Genomic DNA, 14603 nt, shown 5'->3' with positions numbered 1-14603 from the left:
ATACAGCAAAAAACAAGTAAGATTGTTTGAAAAAGCTGCCTGGTCTAAGAAACACAATATATTTTAACGTAAGCTTTAGAAAAAAACAAATCCAAAAGCTTTATCAAATGAATACTGGCCAAAAATAATCCAACAATAAGCATTTCAATAAAGCATCAACAAAGAATGTAAGTATCTTAGTATTTGGAATTTGGGGGCTCCAAACAATAAATTAAAAAAAAAAAAAAAAGAAAAAAGTGCGTAACACAAGAAATACCATACTAATAGCGATGCCTACTTGACCCTGTATTTCTAGAACAGAAATTAAAACCATCCCCCATAACTATCACTAATACTCTTTGGATCTGGGATTTTTTTTTTTTTGAAGTTTCACCATGTGATTCTGACAGTAACAGCTAAATACCAAGCCACATGCCTTTCAAAAACTTTCTGTACATTGAATCAACAGTCCTACATAAATATTGTTTTTTCCAATTTGGAAAGTATTATGTCTAGTTAATATATCACGCATATCTTCAAAATATTTACAACAGAAGGCAATCTGATGTTAATGAAGAGTACTAAACTACGAAAGTTCTTTAAGAAGATTTTGAAAATTAAAAAGTGATTAAAATAGCAGTAATAATCTGAATGCCATATGCCTGTTCCAAGCCACACACTAACCTCTTTAATCCTAAAATAAATGAATAAACAAATAAAATCTAGGACCCTAAATCTGTTTTGCTCACTACTGCAGTCCTAGCATCTAGAACATACTAGGCACTCAACTATTGTTCATACGTAACAAATACTCATTTTATAGAGGCATACAAATAACTTGCCCAGTCCTAGAATTCTAACTGGAGCATTTCTGCTCCAAAGTTCAAATTCTTAACCATTATATTGCCTCTCTAGGGCTTTTAAATAATTAAAGTGGTGTCACAGCAGCTGGGTATCACCTGTAAAAGAAAAAAAATCAATGAGACCTTCCTTTGAAGTTCCACATGCAAAAAAGCTATGGGTTTGAAACTATTCCACATCTTAGTAGCCTGAACTAATTCTCACAGATAAAGGTTTTGATTCGTATTTAATGTTATATTCTTTGTATTAACTATGCTTTTCCAATGTATTGCTGGCCTTCAAAGTGGTCAAAGAGATGCTTAATCCTTTTTGCTTTAAATCTTAACTCTTACAAAATTTTTCCTCTCCTCTTCCATCCTCTCAAAATCACAGAGATTTAAGTTTATATTTCACATAAACACACAATGACAATGCAATGATGGACTAAATCAAAATTCAAAATTTCAGCCTCGATACATTCCATGAAGATCTGAACCTTCATCTTTCATAATATCAGTGTTGTCAAATAAACTCCAAAGTCATACGTATTGAATAAATCAAAATTAGGCAGCATCAGGTCTACTTAGTAAAGCCAAGTCCTTGTCATTCCTTCCATGCAGAACCCCTTTAAAAAAAGTAACCCATCAAAACCAAAGTTTCTAACCCACAACCTCCTCTGTCTCCTAGTTTTAGTAAGGCTGAATTTATTCCATGACATTTTTTTCAAGTTAGCTGTAAATACTCCACCCTCCTCGATTGTGCAAGAACCAAACACACCACACATACACAAGTTACAAAAAAGGGAAATACAGTCTGAGAGTTTGAATATAGATAAAGTCTTGAGCAGGACGTCTTAAGAGCTATGTACAATCTGATGTAAAAGTTAACATTTAACAAAGAATATCATTTTATTTTATTAGGAAAGGAGATGCCGGAAAGAGCCTGAACCAGTTAAAGCAGCCGCCATCTTAAAATGCGGGATAGAAGTTAGAGCAAGAAAATGAGACTAAACCTCCGGAGGTGGAGGTTCCGTTCACCCCCCAAGCCTCGAAAAATCCTTTTTTCACCCCAATTTCCAAGTATAGTTTAGTATCAAACCACATTTTAGGTGGCGAAACATTGTTCCCCGAAAGTGTTATTAACAGAGCCGAGGCAAAACTAGGTACACCTAGCCTTCCCTTACTGCCATCACACCCCTCGTCCGCCCCCCTCCCCCCCCCAGCCAAAAAGAAGAGAGCTTCCAGAAGCCTTTTACATCAGTTGCCGGTGTCCCTCAGATAAATAGCTTCGGGTGAGAAGCCTCAACTACAAAACATAGGAAGCGGTAACATTGTGTCAGCCCATCTCCTCTCAACCCCACTTACTCTTGTGTAACCAACCTGCCCCCAGTCGATTAAGTTTGACTAAGCTCATTCACTACTTTTCAGCCACTAAGAGACTTCTACACCGACCCCCAAAGAAGTTCGGGGCCCGCCAGATTTACACGTTCTTCTCCCCTGAGTTTCCAATGATTCTTCCCGTAGAAAGCCTAAGATCCTTGATCTTACAATTGAAGTTTTTAAGCACCGAGAATAGGAAGCGCCATGACATCTGCTGGAGCGTCTCTCGGCAATTCTGACCTCAAACAAGACTCTTTAGAAGCAGAACCGAGGCGCCTGAAATCACTCTCCCCCACCCCTAATTTGCACCGATTCCACTGAAACATACACAAGATAACACCTCACTCGCCACAAGTGCTGTTCTTTAGCTTGAACATTCACTTCTTTAAAGTAGATCTGCGTTTCCCTTCCCCCAAGAGAAGTGACCCAAAGAGGGACGTTTTCATAATTATACTTCCTCCCCACCCCCACGCTTTCCTCTGGTACTGAACCTTCCTTTCCTCCTACGACCCCATTCCCTTTAGCCCCAAGGGTTACCTTATTAATCCGTTTCAGCGCCATCGTCTGTGCTTTTCGTCTGGCTCCTCACTCTCCCGGTGTGTGCTCAAAGGTCCGGCCAAAACTCTTGATTATCCGGGCGGCAGGGAAAGATGGATCTCTTCGTCTCACACCGGCTCTGCCAGACACAGGCGCCTTTTGCAAAAACGGAGCAGATCAGCACTCGCACAGGCCCCGAAGAGACCCTGATGAATCCAGGTCCCTTAAAACGGTCGCGATCCGGGGTGGGTGGGGTGGCGTGGCAAAGCCACCAACAGCCTCTATGCCGTGCTTCGGCCCGAAGAGGAGGCGAAGGTGACGGGAAGAGCGGAGGGGCGGCTACAAGTTTGACTTCCCGGCCTCTCGATAGGAAGAGACCCGGGTGGGAGAGGAAGAGGCGTAGGAAAAAGGGGTGGGTGCGGGGCAGGGTCCGGAGCCCAGCAGAGGAGGAGCCGGGGCCTAGTCGGCGCTATGCCGGCGTCACTAGGGCAAAGAAAGGCTAGGGGGGAGGGGGAAACAGGAGACTCCGGACTTCTTTCGGTTTCTGCTCAAAGATGCGGCCAGGGAGGGGAAGGAAATAAAAGAGGGAAGGCTTGATATGTGTTGCCGTCCCCGCAGCTAGGGCTATTCTGTGTCGGCCCCTGACGCCACCGTACACTCCGCCTTCCAGCGCGCTCCCGCACGCGCCCGCCCAGCCACCGCCACCACGCGCCCGTGCTGCCCCAAGGCTCTGGCTTAGGCGCGAGGACGCGCCCATTCCCCCACCCCTTAAGCAAGACAGGCCCCGGCTTCTCCAGCCTTCCCACCCTACCCCACCCAACAGACTGGTCACTCAAGCCAACCAAGGCCTGTATTTCCCCTCTTACCCGGCCGGCCAGTGGGCCGGCCTCCCTTCCCATCCCCTAGCCGTCCACACCCACGCGTACAGAGGGGCCGGGGCCTCCCTCAAGCTGCGGCCTCGGCCTCCTCCCCGCGCGGCAGCTGGTGCCTCCCCGGCCCTACGGGGCTCACGCGCACGACACAGCCACAAGATGTCCGCTCTGACGGAACTACTGCCAGCTGCCACGCTCCGCCCCTCCCCCCTCCTCCTGCCTCTTCACCACCGCGTATCAGTCCGCCAACACCGCCGTCGCGAGCACAGGACGAATCTAAGGGTGAAGGGGGACGGTTTACTTCCTACGTCCAGGGTTGAGTTTATCTATGCTACCCCCTTGTCCTTTTTGGAACAGCACCTTCTTACTAAACAGATCGGAGGTTGGACTGGGAGGGCGGGGGCCGGAGGCGGGTCATGGGCTGGGGGGAAGGGTGGACGAACGGCGGAAACCCTCAGACTCAGAGAAGCATCGAGAACCGGAAGGAGACCATGGGAGGAAGGTAATGGAAGCGGCAGCTGCGCGATTGAGCCCCACGCCCCTCCCAGCAGCATCCCCCAATTTCCTCACTTGGTATTGAGGCGGCGGATCTCGCGAGAACCTCGTGGCTGGCTAACAGGAGCTATACCTCTGCAATGACTTAAGGGCAGTTTTGTGCGCGCTTCCTGCTGGGGGCCCCGCCCCCAAATCCACAAATTCTCGCGAGAAGCAATAAGCACCGGCTCGGGTTGGGGCGGGCCGTCGCCGGGAAGCACCGCCCCTGAGTGCTTATGCTGGTGGGAGGGAGAGGAAATGGAATTCCCCGGACTGGTTAGAGCGCGCGCCGACACATCCGTCTCTCACGCGCCCAATCAGGAATGTGCTGTGGGAGGTACCACGAACTAATTACTAGATAACTTTAGCCCAGGTTGACCCGGGCTTTTGAAGTTTTCGGGGAAGCAGGTGAGCAATATTTTACTCGCCTGCCCATCCGGGCCGGTTAACCAATGGGAGGAGGCGCCTCTCAAAATGAAACAGTCATTTTAAATAGAACCAGGCGAACCGCTGATCAGCGCTCTCACGTGCCAAAATATAGCGCATTTCTGGCCTAGAGGATCAGTACCGAGAAGAGTGGACTCATACACTCGTTCCCAGAATGACAGCGGCCTAGAAATCAAACTCAACAGTGAATTGATTAACTTGGGGGATAGGGGCGGACTAGTTATTTGCCTTTCACCATCCGCCAAGGTTGAGGTAGGAAAATAGGCTTAATACCTTTTTCTTCTTCTTGCTGTGTTTCAATTTCTAGAGCCACAGAGTTGCAAAACACAAGAAATCAGTTTTGGGTCATAAAAAGTCATGAAATATCTGGTGGGGGAGGAGGCACCTATAAGGGTAGGATCGGCCTGTTTTAATTTAGGTGTTGTAAAATATAGAGAGGGTGGTTTTACTGTCTAGTGCATCCTTCAGGTGAAGGGTAGTACATTAATTTTTAAAAGGAGTAAAGGTAAGAGCTGACGTGTTTTAAAGTTTTCCAACATTCCTAAGTGAAGTGGATATTTAAAAAAATTTTTTTAACGTTCATTCATTTTTGAGAGAGAGCATGAGGGGGGAAGGGGAGAGAGAACTGGGAGCAGGCTCCAGGCTCTGAGCTGTCGGTACAGAGCTGGAGGCGGGGCTGGAACTCAACCAACCATGAGATCATGACCTGAGCTGAAGTCCCACGTTTAACTGACTCAGCCACCCTGGGCGCCCCATGAAATGGATATTTTAAAGAATTAATATAAATATAAACTTGGGGCGCTTGGGTGGCGCAGTCTCTTGATTTCCATTTGGGTCTTGATCCCAGAGTCTTGGGATCGCGCCTGTAAAGAGCATGGTGCTTGCGTGGGACTGTCTCTCTCTTCTCTCCCCCTCTGCCCTTATCCCCTGCTCGTGCACGCATGCACTCTCTCTTCAAAAGAAGAATCCAGGGGCGCCTGGGTGGCGCAGTCGGTTGAGCGTCCGACTTCAGCCAGGTCACGATCTCGCGGTCCGTGAGTTCGAGCCCCGCGTCAGGCTCTGGGCTGATGGCTCAGAGCCTGGAGCCTGTTTCCGATTCTGTGTCTCCCTCTCTCTCTGCCCTTCCCCCGTTCATGCTCTGTCTCTCTCTGTCCCAAAAATAAATAAACGTTGAAAAAAAAAATTTAAAAAAAAAAAAGAAGAATCCAAAATGCTGTAAAAAATATGTGTATGTATATAAACTCATTTTTAGAATATACTCAAGAAAAAAATCAAGTTCTTACTTGTTACAATAAAGTATTACCTAATAAAAACAAAAGTAGGTCTGTGATGAATGAGCTAGCTTATACTGTTTAAGTGACCAGAATGAGTGTCACTAGAGCAACTAGTGAAACAGTGCTTTTCAGACTAGTGTCTGTGTGAATCACCTAAGGATTTTGTTCAGAATGCAGGTTTTTTTTGTTTTTTTAAAAAATTTTTTTTTTTAATTTTTTTTTTCAACGTTTATTTATTTTTGGGACAGAGAGAGACAGAGCATGAACGGGGTAGGGGCAGAGAGAGAGGGAGACACAGAATCGGAAACAGGCTCCAGGCTCTGAGCCATCAGCCCAGAGCCCGACGTGGGGCTCGAACTCCCGGACCGCGAGATCGTGACCTGGCTGAAGTCGGACGCTTAACCGACTGCGCCACCCAGGCGCCCCCAGAATGCAGGTTTTGATTTAGTAGGCCCTGGTGGGGCACGAGATTCTACAGTTTTAACAAGCTCCCAGGTGATATAGATTATTCTGGGTAGAGGACATGAGTAGCAGAGTACTAAAGTGCTCATCATGTGGCTTATTTCCCTTCTCCCAGAATAATCTTCGTTCTCTGTTTTAACCAGTCTGATATGGTAGAAACACAGAATTAGGCAGTTGGGGTGGAGGGAGAAATCCAGGTTTGCATTCTTGCTCTATTCTGATGTGTGTGATACTGTGTGGCTACTTACCATCTTAGTTTCTTCAACACTGAACTATACATAATGATAGCTGTCCTTTTTCACAGGTTTATTGTGTGGTTCATATGTCATAATGTATGTGAAAGGGTACTGTAGACTACAGTGCTGTGTAAATAGAAGTTATTAATGTAACCAGCCAGACATTAACTGGCTGTAATATGAAACAAATGTACAAGAATAATCATAAATATAGGTAACGTTTATGCAACATTTGTCTTGTGTCAGGGACTGTGCTTATTAACCTACTTTTACAAATAAACTGATGCACAGGGAGATTTACTATCCCAAGGTCACACAGCTAATAAATGGCAGAAGTAGAATTTGAACCCATGCAGTTAACTTCAGTGTGTTCATCAGGTGGAGTTTCATATTGTCTCTTTTTTTAGAAAGTAGGAGAGTAGGATGTTGTATATTTCTACTTTCAGTGTCCTCTGAATCTAGTTTTATTTGACTTATTTCTCCCTCTGTTTTGTTCTTTCAGAAGCCAGTATACAAGAGTGGTAGGAAACATTCCTATTGACCCAAAGGGAACTCACAGTATCCAGGAGGTCCCTTAAGAACAGTCCCAGATAAGCCAATTTGTATTACCCTGATCTAAACAAGCTTCAGTATGAAAGTATAAAGGAACATGTTAATGCTCTGAATTAACAAAGCACAGTGGAGTGGGACAAATTTGAGGTCAGAGTTCCTTACTTTTTTTGTGCCACAGACCATTTTGGCAGTCTGGCAAAGCCATTGACTCTTCTCAAAATAATGTTTTTAAATGTATAAAGTAAAATTCATAGCAATAGTTGTAATGTGATATAAAGTATCTCATTCCTATTGGTGATACAGACATATGTATAGCTATTTGCTGCTTACATTCAAAATTGAAGGAAATACTACATTTCAGTTTGAGATTAGTAAAAATAAAGCAGTAATTTTTTTTCCCCAACTGAATTCACATACTTCCTATATTCTATCCATGAACTTCATGATAAAAAATTTTAGGTAAAGTCAAGTGGGCTTATTCCTGTTGGTAAGCCTTGAAAGGATTGTGAAATGTTATCATTCAATTATAACTTATATTCATAACAGTAGTGATTCCTTAATCACTAAAATTCATTTAAAAAAGCTTAATTACTACCAGTATATTCTTATTAAGAATGCATGGAAGTACATAATAGGTTTAGGAAATAGTTTTATCCTATTCGTTGATTTTTTTTCTATGCGTATAAATGTACCCTATGGAAAACTTACCTATCCAGATGACCCATTTCCCAAGCATTCTGGTAACTTAGGTTTTACTGTATCACTTTTATTTATTACACGCCTTTGCAAATAAGATGTGGTGGAAGAACTGCAAAATTAAAATAATAACCTACAATGAAATTAAAATACTGTGTAAATTTCTTAAAAATAAGTGTTAATAATTGTTACTTGAAGCACTATGTATGGTGTCTCTTAATTCATTATCTCATCAAATACCCGTTATATAGATGAAACACTCAAGCTCATAAAATTATTTAGTAGTAGAGTCAGGATTTAATACTTGTGTACTTCTGTACCCCCACCCCCACCCCCAGCCCCGCCACAGGATTCCTGTGTGTCTCTTTATTTTTTTTAAATTTTTTTTTTCAACGTTTATTTATTTTTGGGACAGAGAGAGACAGAGCATGAACGGGGGAGGGGCAGAGAGAGAGGGAGACACAGAATCGGAAACAGGCTCCAGGCTCTGAGCCATCAGCCCAGAGCCCGACGCGGGGCTCGAACTCACGGACGGCGAGATCGTGACCTGGCTGAAGTCGGACGCCCAACCGACTGCGCCACCCAGGCGCCCCCTGTGTGTCTCTTTAAACACATAAAAATTCCTTTGCAAACCTCCTTTATGCTTAACCCCCAGTATATGTTGGCAGTTATACTCCAAGCATATGGCCCCTGATATACATCTGAAGGGTCTCATGACTGAGGTTTTACTAAATAGTAATACATGACGTTTTCCTAACAACTAGCCCCTCAAGGTCCTGGAAACCTTGCTTCCAAAATTCCTTAGAGCCTTATGCTGTCCCTAACCCATGCCCCATCTGAAGGTATATAACCAGTCACTCTTCACAGTCCCAGTGCAGCTCTTTCTGCCCTGTCCCTGTGCCTTAATAAAATCACCTTTTTGCACTAAAGACATCTTCAAGAATTCTTTCTTGGTTGTCAGCTCTGAAGCTCACCATCACCCCAAAACCCCAAAACTAATATGTGAATGTATCATTGAAGCCATATAATTATTAAAACCTCAGTACCAGGGTTAATTAAACTTTATGTGTGAATAAATATATTTAATATAGATTGGTACATATGTTTATTAATGTTGAGTCTGTTTTCAGATTTTTGTAACTTTATCATGGAGTTTTATAACGTGTTAGGGATACTGGCTGTAACACAGTGTATGCCATTTTATTAGCTTAATTAAATTGTAAATGTTGTAGTCCAGATTTTATATTCAGAATGTATGTTTACATATTCTGCTTGTAATAGGTGATTTGGAAACCAAGTCAACCAAATGTTACTTCATATTGTTCGCATAAAAATGAAATTACTCCTCTCTATACTTTGTTCAAAAACATCAGGCTCTGCGCAGAGCCAGGAGCCTGCTTCAGATTCTGTCTCCATGTCTTTCTGTCCCTCCCCCACTGGTGCACACTCTCTCCGTCTCTCTCTCTGAAATATAAGTAAATGTTAAATTTTTTTTTTTAAGCGGGTGTTTGGTACATAGTAAACCATGCACAAATGCTTGAGCTAAAAATACATTTGAGCATTTTCACATAAAAACTTGTATATGTGAATCTTCAGAGTAACATTATAATAGCTAAAAAGTGGATACGACCAAAAGTCCCACCAGCTGATAAATGGATAAATAAAATGTGGTATATCCTTATTATTGAATAGTATTAATAAGAAAGAACAGGGGCGCTTGGGTGGCTCAGTTGGTTAAGCGTCCAACTTCTCAGGTCATGATCTCACGGTTTGTGAGTTCAAGCCCCCCCACCCCCCACCATTGGGCTCTGTGCTGACAGCTTAGAGCCTAGAGCCTGCTTCAGATTCTGTCTCTCTCTCTCTCTCCCCCTCCCTACTTGCTTTCACTCTCTCTCTCTCTCTTTCTCATAAATAAATAAGTAGAAACATTAAAAAAAAAGAACAAAATACCGATACATATTTCAACATGTGTCTTGAGGCTTGAAAATGTGAAGTGAAAAAACCCAGAAACAAAGGCAACATATTTTATCATTCCATTTATAGGAAATTGCTAGAAAAGGCAAATAGAGACAAAGTAGATTACTGGCTGTAAGGGGCTAGGGGCAGGGGGAATGGGGAGTGACTGCTAAATGAATATAGGGTCTTGGGGGGAGGTGATGAAATATGTTGAAATTGGATAATGATGATGGTTATGCAACTCTATAGATATGCTGCAACTCACGGAATTGTAGACTTCAAAAGAATTTTATGGTATGTGAATTATTTCAATGTAGATTTTTAAAAAGAAATTAGATGGGCGTCTGGGTGGCTCAGTTGGTTAAATGTCTGTCCAACTCTTGATTTCAGCTCAGGTCATGATCTCAAGGTTTGTGAGTTCAAGCCTCACACTCTCAGTGTGGAGACTGCGTGGGATTCTTTCTCTCTTCTCTCTCTACCCCTCCCCTGCTTGTGCACATGCTCTCTCTCTCAAAATAAATAACGTTTTAAAAAATAATAAAAATATTAATTAGAACCAAATGTGAAATCACCCTGAAAGCTTATTACTAAATATTTTTCAATATCTCAGCGCCTCTCAGATTACTGATGATAAATGAGATACAGCAGCCTTGTATAAGGTGAAAAACTTAGTCAACAAGCGGTTTTTCCTTCAATACAGTGTAATTTAGATTAGATTTTAATATAATAATAAGCCTTTGCTGTTAATTAGTTTTTAATTTGGTGGTATTTTCATCAATCTTATTTAATAAAACAGTGATTAAAAATTAATTTATAATTAATTTTGTATTTCCTTGAAATACATTGTATTTCCTTGAAAATAAAACTTCATAATTATGGCCAGAAATTACAAATAGTCTAAATAGATAAAAATTTTTCTTTAAAATTTCAAATCAAGTTAGGTTGAAAATTGGGTAAATCGTCTAGATAAGGATTTTGAGGATTAGGTAGTATCAAATGAGAACACTAAAACAGTTTAGTAACAAGTTTGATGTCCTTATTGAAAGGAAACAATCCATGGATTGGGGAACATACTACCCCCACTTCTGAGAGGATTTTGGGCAGGAGCCAGTTTTACAAAGTATTAGAGCAGCAAGATGAAAATGGCATGATTGGCTAGGAGGTTGGGGATTTCCTTGTAAGGCTAACAGGTCCTGTGTTCTAGGGTAGGGTAAGCTAGAGCTAAAGCTGACTTGAAGGATTGTGATTGGCGTATGCTAGGTTTCCCTGACAGGTGTTTTTCGTAAATGCAGACTGGTTTAGGTTTACATTTGTGATGTGGGCTGGGCTACTGAGGTGGTCTCCATTTTGTGGATCCCAGTACACAAATTAACTTTATCAGTAGTTAAAATATGTAATTTGAATTAATATTAACTTCCCAACAATAACTGTAATCTTTGTTGCTTCAATAACAATGTAAAAAATCTAAAGGCAACAGGTGTTTTTGTAAATGCAGACTGGCTTAGGTTTACATTTGTGACGTGGGCCAGGCCACTTAGGTAGCCTCCATTTTGTGGATCCCAGTATACAAATTACAAATTAACTTTATCAGTACTTAAAATATGTAATTTGAATTAATATTACTTCCCAACAATAACTATAATCTTTGTTGCTTCAATAACAATGTAAAAAATGCAAAGGAAACAGAGATAGAGTGTGATTTAGACCAGAAATGATCAGTGTTTACAGTATTGGATTTGATTATTTAAATAAATCTATGTGAGAATTCTTTAAGAAGTTAATACACTCTTATTAAAGAATTATGCTGTGCATAGTGGTTCTGATGGATCTGATCTATATCATATCTAAGTGACTTAATGGAGCCACTTATGTGAGACTTTTAGGTCTTAATACACATTATCTAGTACCTGTTGATTTTTCATTGCACAGAAACAGTGACTTAACATGACTTAACATGACTTAACATTGCACAGAAACAGTGACTTAACACTAAAAGAATGAAACTTATTAAGAAACATTTCACTACATCTAAAAAAAACCTTAAAGAATTTGGCTTATTTGGTGTTGAAGAAATGTGACAGTTTCAGAGATATCCCATCATCAAAGCATATTTAATCTCAAAAGTTAACAATAATGAGATTGGGCTTTACCATATACATACTTTATAAGAGAACAGTATGAGACAGGTTTTCCATAGAAAAGTGGGAAGAAAAATGTCAAAGGCAAATTAAAACTATTCTGAAGGAAACAAGAAATAAGGATATATTTTTTTTCTTTTCCTCTTTGTTCAAGCACTGTAAGATCTCCTGCCCTAGAGCACAGAATTCCAGCTACTACCATGGTGGTTCAGTTTTATACAACTTCATTGCCATTTCTGTACTTGCTAGCTTGAAACTTAGTCACTGTAACATTGTTCACATGATAGTACATTCTGCCTTCCAAAAGCCTTCTTATTTATAGCTTTAAAAAAACATCCATTTATAATATGGGACTGCTTTTGATGTAGGTTGAGGCAAGACTGAGACTCCTACAGTTTGTCAGTCAGTGATATTTGGATTTGACTGGGCCAAGTGGGGAGGTTTCTCCCTAAGTGAAGGTTTAGGCTGAAGAATGTTAATGCAATAGAGATCTATTGATAAATTACTCCCATATTCCTGTTAACTTTTAAAAATATATTGAATGCCTATTATATGCAAGGCACTGAGCTAGATGTTGAAGATACATAGATGAAAGATCCAGATGTCACCTTTAAGAAAGTCTTTTAATTGGGGAGACCATTAAGGATCAGATAGTCACCATAATGTGATGACATAAAAAAATGCATGCATAGAGTAATTTTAATGTATCTAATTTAACTGGGGGTGCTCAGGGAAAATGTCTATATGTAAGAGAATTGTTTTTAAACAAAATCATAGCTGGGGGGGAAAACAGAGGAAGTCACCTACACAGAGGGAACAATGCAAAGTCTCAGAGAACTTGACCTGGTAAGTTTTGGAAACTACAAGTTTGGCAAGTACTCTAAGGGGTTTGGGGAGGGCAGAGGAAAGAATGAATGAGAAGGGGGGGCGCCTGGGTGGCTCAGTCAGTTAAGCCTCCGACTTCGGCTCAGGTCATGATCTCGCGGTTTGTGAGTTTGAGCCCTGCGTCGGGCTGTGTGCTGACAGCTCATAGCCTGAAGGCTGCTTTGGATTCTGTGTCTCGCTCGCTCTCTGCGCCTTCCCTGCTCACACTCTGTCTCTCTCTGTCTCAAAAATAAATAAAACATTTAAAAAAAAAAAAAAACCTTAAAAAGAATGAATGAGGAGACAAAACAGTTGAAAGATAAGGCTGGATATATTGAGTGCCTTAACATATCATGGTAATGAATTCAGATTCTATTCTGAAGGGTAAGGGATGGGAGAATTGAATTTTAACATAAAAAAGTCGTGGTCTTTTAATCACAAAAAGATAACTATGAGAGCAATGTGAAATATGTAACTAAAGTTACATATTTGCTGCAATGGGGTGGAGAACTAGAGGCAAAGAGACCACTTGGGATGCTATTGAAATATCTAGATGAGATGTGATTGTGGGAAAGACCTAAAATAGAGTATTTGCACTAAGGACCCATAGTACATTTAGTGTGTTTACTGGGCAGAGCTTACCTAAAGAAAAAAAACAAATTTTTGAGTTTCCTCCAGTTATCTTTATAACTCTTAATATGAACTCTTTATGCTCTTACCTCTTCATCTTGAAACTAAAATTTATATACTAAATGTAGAGATATAAACTAATAAAATTAGTATCTATGTGCTACTTGATTTTTTTTCTTTTTACTTTTTGCAAAAATTGCTTCTTGAAACAGAAATACAGATCTGCCACAGTTTAGGTTCTTCTAAATTTGGCCTGTCTGTACTAACTGTTGTGTTCCGTATATGATGGCCAGTTTTCTCTACTAGACCTTTAAGAGATCTTGTTCATTCTTTCACTGATGTCATTTGACTTTCATATGGCCAGAAAGAAGCATTTATTACCTATTTCTGTTCTCATTTGCCTGAGACACAAGTGCTATTACACAGTACCAACAAGATCATAAAATCTAAACACAGCACAGGCTCTGGAATCACATGGCAGTATTTAGTTATAAGTGGCAATCAGGGTGATTTGGACTATGATTATATTATTATAGATTAATGAAATAAATCACAAAATGGGAAAAGTCTGGTAAAGAATTCAAAGATTCTTGTTTGAGAAAAACTGGTGTAGAGGTTGTAAAAATCCTTTTGTCACATCTAAAGTCACATTTGTTGAGTCTGACTTTGTGACTCTGAGTAAAGTCAAGAAATGCTTAGACAGGTAGGACAGATAAATAACTTGATTTTAAAGTGAAAGGGGTGCTGGTTGGCTCAGTTGGTTAAGTGTCCAACTCGTGATTTTGGCTCAGGTCATGATCTCACTGTTTGTGAGTTCAAGCCTGGAGTTGGGCTCTGTGCTACAGTGGGGAGCCTGCTTGGGAGTCTCTCTCTGTCCCTCCCCTGCTTGCACACGAGCATTCTCTCTCTCTCTCTCTCTCTCTCTCAAAATAAATAAATAAAGTTTTAAAAAGTTTAGGGAAAGTAAAAGGAGAAAGAAAGGGCGTAGGTACATTTTAAGGTTCACTCCTGTTCTGGAACTAAGAACACAATATGCAATAGGAAAGTAATTTTGTCTCCAGAATTACTATTAGGGCCATTCTCTAAATCCAACCTCTGTATATGTTTTATGTTACTATGAGAAAATATTCTATAGAGTTTCAAGTTGATATAGCAGGAGTGATCTCTGCCCATCAAAATGAGGCATCCTACCTTTCTGTTTTGTTAG

General features: G+C 41.0%; 1 protein-coding gene and 2 long non-coding RNA genes across 14 annotated transcripts in view; 1 reads left to right on the top strand and 2 right to left on the bottom strand.

Annotated features, from left to right (window-relative positions):
* UBE2D3 (ubiquitin conjugating enzyme E2 D3) overlaps positions 1-4300 on the bottom strand; it is a 29266-nt gene extending 24966 nt beyond the window's left edge. For 2 of the 9 annotated variants that reach the window (XM_086704490.1, XM_086704497.1), the window contains exons 1-2: positions 3662-3800; positions 2736-2891 (exon numbers count right to left, since the gene is read on the bottom strand). In XM_086704490.1, the coding sequence (XP_086560616.1) occupies positions 2736-2759 (24 nt within the window). In that variant the 5' untranslated portion in view covers positions 2760-2891; positions 3662-3800. The other 7 variants (XM_086704491.1, XM_086704492.1, XM_086704496.1 and 4 more) reach the window with 7 other exon arrangements.
* Positions 4301-5789: 1489 nt separating this feature from the next.
* On the top strand, positions 5790-7371 carry LOC147581843 (uncharacterized). Its single transcript, XR_015250322.1, has 2 exons — positions 5790-6039; positions 6299-7371. It is a non-coding gene; the product is annotated as an uncharacterized LOC147581843 (long non-coding RNA).
* Positions 7372-7785: 414 nt separating this feature from the next.
* The window catches only part of LOC112858627 (uncharacterized), a 45567-nt gene continuing 38749 nt past the window's right edge, over positions 7786-14603 (bottom strand). For 2 of the 4 annotated variants that reach the window (XR_015250320.1, XR_015250317.1), the window contains exons 4-5: positions 11742-13005; positions 9830-11702 (exon numbers count right to left, since the gene is read on the bottom strand). This is a non-coding gene — a long non-coding RNA (uncharacterized LOC112858627). Of the gene's footprint in view, positions 7942-9829; positions 11703-11741; positions 13006-14603 lie in introns of those variants that run through there. The other 2 variants (XR_015250319.1, XR_015250321.1) reach the window with 2 other exon arrangements.

This window comes from Puma concolor, chromosome B1, assembly GCF_028749965.1.
Source record: "Puma concolor isolate L17-30 chromosome B1, mPumCon1.1.hap2, whole genome shotgun sequence".
Lineage (NCBI taxonomy): Eukaryota > Metazoa > Chordata > Mammalia > Carnivora > Felidae > Puma > Puma concolor.
The sequence above is the reverse complement of the archived record's forward strand: the minus strand, read 5'-3'. Positions and strand labels throughout refer to the sequence as shown.